At 47.3% G+C, this 6,154-nt stretch overlaps 1 protein-coding gene across 1 annotated transcript; it reads left to right on the forward strand.

Annotated features, from left to right (window-relative positions):
* Positions 1-1,387: 1,387 nt before the first annotated feature.
* On the forward strand, positions 1,388-3,961 carry SLITRK2 (SLIT and NTRK like family member 2; the record flags this gene model as incomplete). Its single annotated transcript, XM_080624892.1, has 1 exon — positions 1,388-3,961. The coding sequence occupies one exon, from the start codon at positions 1,388-1,390 to the stop codon at positions 3,959-3,961; it is 2,574 nt and encodes an 857-aa protein (XP_080481018.1).
* Positions 3,962-6,154: the final 2,193 nt, after the last annotated feature.

Here is a 6,154-nt window from a genome sequence, read left to right on the forward strand (position 1 = left end):
GCATCCTAGAGGGTGTAGGATCCGGGCCCAGGGCTGACCGCCCTCCCCGCCTGCCCAGCCTGGTGGAAGGTGTTCAACTTCCCCGAAGGTGCAGCAAACACCAGTGCGCTGGACGAGCCCGGCGCGGCAGTCTGGGGAAGGGGACAGCTGCCGCTGGAGCAGGGGGCAGATGCTAACGCCAGATCCGGGTTTCGCAGCACCGCTGCTCCGAGAGCCAGATTGTGCGTGTGGTGTAAGTGTGCGGGTGTGCGGTGTGTGTGCGCGCTACGTGTGCGCTTGCTGGCGGACTCGTGCCGAGGAAGCTGTATGACTTACTGCCTATTTTGAGGGCACGGCTTGGGGACTCGGGCCCAAAAATCCTCCTGACCCAGGTAAATCCACCCTTTACCTTGCTCCGCTCCCCAGCTCCGAGTCCCCGCGCTGTCCTGGCCGCGGCCGCAGGTGCTGTCAGGGTGCTCCCACGATGCGCGGCCGGGCCGGGCGCGGAGCCGGCTGCGAGAGACACCGGGGAGGGGAGAACCGGAGGAAACGGGGCGGGCTGGGAAAAACGCGTGTCCCCCCTCCCGCCCCCGTGTGACGTCAGCGCGGCTCCGCGCGGGGCAGCCGGCAAAAGCACCGCGCACAGCCGCGCCCCGCGCACAACCGTTCGCGCTCCGCAGCGGCCTCGCCGCCGCTCCTCGGTCCCCGCCCGGCCCAACTTCTCGCCGTGGACGGGACGGCGGCTCCTCGCTGAGCTCCAACCGAGTCGTGCGGTGGGCGATGCCTCTCGCCGCCGGGCGCCTGGCTCCAGGGGCGCGGCGGCACTCGGCGGTGGCCCCTGCCCCTGATGCCCCCTCGGGTGCCCCGAGAGCAGGTACGAGCCGGGGAGCGCGGGAGGAAGCTTGGGGAGCGCGGTTCGGGGTCGCCCCGATGCCGGTAGAGGGATAAATCACTGATCTCTCCCTCGCCCCTTGTCCAGGTTTGAAATGCGGCAGTGAACGGGACCGGGCAGCGGGAGCGGGACTGCCCTGGGCCGGGCTGGAGGGGACGGAGCCGCTCTCTGTTCTGCCGTCGACGTAGAGGCGGCGGCTGCGGCGGGCGGAGAGTTCGGGCGGGGTGGACAGCGCTAGGAACCCCGGATTTCGGAGCGCTTCCCGACGGGGCTTCCCCCCACAGCGGCTCCGCGGGCGCTCCCCGAGAGAAGGAGGGGTGGAGGAGGGGGGATTTCACAGGAGTTTGGCAAGTCTCTGCCTTGCCGCTGCTCCGCATCCTCCCAACTTCACAGCTGTGCCCTCCCCATGCAGCCTCTGCCCCTGGCTGTTTTCACTGGGGATTTCTTCTTTCTCTCCTTACCTGTCTTAAAAGGTTTGACTGTAGGTACCGAAGCGGGGATCGACGGCGCATAAAGATGCTGAAGGGTGTTTGGTTGCTCAGTTTGTTAACAGTGGCTGGGATCTCGCAGATAGAGAGTCGCAAACCTGCCAAAGACATTTGCAGCAAGAGTCGCTGCCCTTGTGAGGAGAAGGAGAACGTGCTGAACATTAATTGTGAAAACAAAGGATTTACAACTGTCAGCCTCCTCCTGCCACCACCATCCAAGATCTACCAGCTGTTTCTCAACGGGAACGCACTGACCCGCCTGTTCCCCAATGAGTTCGTCAACTACTCCAATGCCGTGACCCTCCACTTGGGCAACAACGACATGCAGGAGATCCGCACAGGGGCCTTCAGTGGCCTCCGCACCCTCAAAAGGCTGCACCTCAATAACAACAAGCTGGAAGTGCTGAAGGAGGATACTTTCCTTGGCTTGGAAAGTCTGGAGTACCTGCAGGCTGATTACAATTACATCAGCGCCATTGAGGCAGGGGCCTTCAGTAAGCTGAACAAGCTCAAGGTGCTGATTCTCAATGACAACCTCTTGCTGTCCCTGCCCAGCAATGTCTTCCGCTTCGTACTCCTCACTCACCTGGACCTGCGGGGGAACCGGCTGAAGATGATGCCTTTTGCTGGTGTACTGGAGCACATTGGAGGCATCATGGAAATCCAGCTAGAGGAAAACCCTTGGAACTGCACCTGTGACTTGCTGCCACTCAAGGCCTGGCTAGACACCATCACCGTGTTTGTGGGTGAGATAGTCTGTGAAACCCCATTCAGGCTTCATGGAAAAGATGTGACCCAGCTCACAAGGCAAGATCTCTGCCCTAGGAAAAGCTCCAGTGATTCAAACCAGAGGGACAAACACCCTGTCCTCTCAGACCCACACATCTCAAGGCTGTCCCCCACAGCCAACTCTGCCATCAATCCCACCAGAGCCCCAAAAGCCAGCCGTCCACCCAAAATGAGAAACCGCCCCACACCCCGTGTCACCGTGTCGAAAGACAGACAGATATTCGGACCTATCATGGTTTACCAGACAAAGTCTCCTGTGCCCATCACCTGCCCAGCTGGTTGCATCTGTACTTCACAGAGCTCAGACAACGGCTTAAATGTGAACTGCCAAGAGAAAAAGATAAGCAACATCTCTGATCTCCACCCTAGGCCAACCAGTCCAAAGAAACTTTACCTTACCAGTAACTATCTGCAAGTCGTTTATAGAACCGATCTCGTAGAATACAGCTCTCTGGATTTGTTACACCTAGGAAATAACAGAATTGCAGTGATACAAGAAGGTGCCTTTACAAATCTCACAAGTTTACGTAGACTTTATCTTAATGGCAACTACCTTGAGATTCTGTACCCATCTATGTTTGATGGGCTGCACAGCCTGCAATATCTCTACCTAGAGTACAACGTCATTAAGGAGATCCTGCCACGCACCTTTGATGCTCTGAGTAATCTTCATCTGTTATTTCTCAATAATAACCTGCTCAGATCCTTGCCTGACAACGTCTTTGGTGGCACTTCCCTCACCAGACTCAACCTTAGAAACAACCATTTCTCACACCTGCCTGTGAGAGGAGTCTTGGACCAGCTCTCAGCTCTGATTCAGATAGACCTCCAGGAGAACCCTTGGGACTGCACATGTGACATCCTGGGGCTGAGGAACTGGATAGAGCAAGTCACTGATCAGAACAACCAACAGTCAAATCCCCCTGTAGTTATCAATGAAGTCATATGTGAGTCTCCCACCAAGCACTCTGGAGAGCATCTGAAATTCCTGAGCAAAGAAGCCATCTGCCCAGAGAACCCCAATTTGTCAGATTCTTCTCTCTTCTCCATGAACCAGAACACAGATACACCTCATCTCCTTGGTATCTCGCCCAGTTCCTACCCAGAAATACACACAGAAGTTCCACTGTCTGTCTTAATTTTAGGCTTGCTGGTTGTGTTCATTTTGTCAGTCTGTTTTGGGGCAGGCCTGTTTGTCTTTGTCCTTAAGCGCCGGAAGGGGGTGCAAAGCATGCCCAGCAGTGCAAACAACTTAGATATAAGCTCATTTCAGCTCCAGTATGGGTCTTACAACACTGAGACCCATGATAAAACTGAAGGACATGTTTATAACTACATTCCCCCTCCTGTTGGACAGATGTGCCAAAACCCAATCTACATGCAAAAGGAAGGGGATCCAGTTGCTTATTACAGGAATCTCCATGAGTTCAGCTATAGCAATCTTGACCACAAAAAGGAAGACCCCACCAGTCTTGCATTTACAATCAGTGCAGCTGAATTACTGGAAAAGCAATCCTCACCAAGGGAACCAGAGCTTCTGTATCAAAACATTGCAGAAAGGGTCAAGGAACTCCCCACTGGGGGATTAGTTCATTATAACTTTTGCACCTTACCGAAAAGGCAGTTTGCCCCTTCATATGAATCAAGACGCCAAAACCAAGACAGGATAAATAAAACTGTTTTGTATGGAACTCCCAGGAAATATTTTGCAGAACAGTCTAAACCCGAGCATCCTTTACTCCAAGGAAAGCTACAAACAGAACCAGACTACCTCGAAGTTCTGGAAAAACAAACTGCAATCAGTCAGCTGTGAGGGGGGAGGTGGGAGACAAAGGAAAATTTTTAGATGAACTCAGCATCACATTTCATTGAGCCTGAACTCAGTGCTGGTGTCATCTGTGGCATTCCCAACATTTCCACTTTTTAAATTAGAGAGGGAGTAAGAAAGAAATGGAACCCTTACAGCATAGCAGGGATATGGTGTTGCTTTTGCAACATTCCCTTTAAGTTATTTCTATGTCTCTTTCCTTTGACCCTTCTGTAGGAACTGTCACTGCAAATGTATGTTTCTGTAATAGATCTTGCATAATTGTTTTTGCTTTGGAAAGAAATGAGGAAGGGGTCTCTGGGTTTTCTGTTTTCTGGTTTGGTTTTTTTTGTTTTTGTTTTTGTTTTTTTTTTTTCATTTCAAAGTGAAAATTTAATGTATTATATAGAAGATCTCCAAAGATCTTTTTTTTTTCCCTGGACTATGACTTTCTTTTGTAAATAATAATATACGGTACTGCTGTTTCAATTACCAAGTATAGCCACTGGGCGTCACTTTTTTGTGTTAAAGTGCCTTTGCACTTTAAGTACATTATTACTTAATTGTTGCTCTTAGCTTTGATAAATGGAACCTATTTTAATGTGTTGTATTTTTGAAATTAAAAAAAATGTAAAATAGATCTATATGTCAGCTGCATTAAATCAGAAAGTTTGATTTATAGGAAAGCTGCCCTTCTTTAAATGAATCTAGTTCTAGGACCTTACAGACTTAAATGTAAATTATTGGGGTATTTTTTCCCTCTAGGTTTGTTTAGAGTGATTCACTGAAATCAACTGAGAGGATTTAGCAATGGACTAGAGGTTATCAAATGCCTCAGCTGGGAGTAACAGCTCATTAATAAAAGATGTTTAACACAATGTCATAGTGAACTGAACAATTAATGTGCTTCTTAATACATTGCATTGCAGCTCTAACACAGTAATATGTTCAGTGGTTTAAGATTATTTTCATACTTAGGATAACATTACTCATTTGATGCGCTGAATTAGGAATTTTTCTACATTTTATGACTGAGTTTATATTTGTAATTTTTTGGGGGCTGAAATTAAGATGTCCTTTTTCTGCCAGATACATATTTTTTTCATAAGCAGGGACACCAGCAGGGGTCATCCCACACCTCATTAAATTTATTAACATACAGGCAAATGAACCAATGCCAAAAGTAAAATTTGAACCTGGGTCTCTGGAGTCCTCCAAATCAAGATAGCAGAAATCAGTATATGCATCACACTAACATTCAGTAGTTTGAACTATGTTTTCAGTCTCTAAAGTAAAAGTAATATTGCAATAATTCTCATCTACTAGAAAAGAAAAAATTAAGTGCAGTATCTTCAATTTATATGGTGTTCTAAGTTAACTGAATTCCACTCTCAGCATTGGTTTTCTTAATACCATCAGTGAACAAATGCAGTGAGTCTTCTCCTTTCCCATTAACTCAGGCCCATTTTGCTTCAAGCTTTACGTTATCACCTTCAATTTACATTTCCTTCCTGAAGAATATTGAAAACATTTTTATTAACAAGCGTACAGTCAAACTTTAAGCCTTATTAGCTTCTAAATAATTTTTAGATGCAAACATTATTGTGCAATTTAAACAAACAGCCCTTATTTACAACAAAAACAGGTTTGTTTTGTCTATTGTAAATCCTTATGCAACTGGGATGGTGATCTGCATATAAAGTAGGCCAGGCTTTTCAATTCCTTATTAAAGCAATTGATGGGGTCTGAAAGAAGCACACTGTTTCCTTTTCATAAATAGGTTACTGCACATAATAATCCTTTATTATCATGCAGAGATTGAAGTGGCCTCTGCTGACTGATTTTTAGAGCTTTACTATAGTTAATAATACAGAATCTACAATTTGAGAAATTTTCAGCAGTAGCATTTGAGCTATAAATAACTACAATCAATGTTGTTCTCATCAGAACTTTGCCAAAAGGAAGTTGTTTTATATTTAAGAGCTAAAGAGGCTTTGCATGTGTATTGCCAGATATCTGAGTCATTCAGTAAACTTGTCTTCTAATGATTTATGTGACATCTAAGTACATTAATATGCTGACGTATCAATTCTTTATGTTTAGAGTCCATAGCATCTATGGCTGTTCATTAGATCAGGTTTAAATCTGAAGTGCTACAATGAACTACTGAAGAATCAGTCTACAAAATGGTCTCACTTC

Source organism: Psittacula echo (assembly GCF_963264785.1).
Source record: "Psittacula echo genome assembly, chromosome: 8".
Lineage (NCBI taxonomy): Eukaryota > Metazoa > Chordata > Aves > Psittaciformes > Psittacidae > Psittacula > Psittacula echo.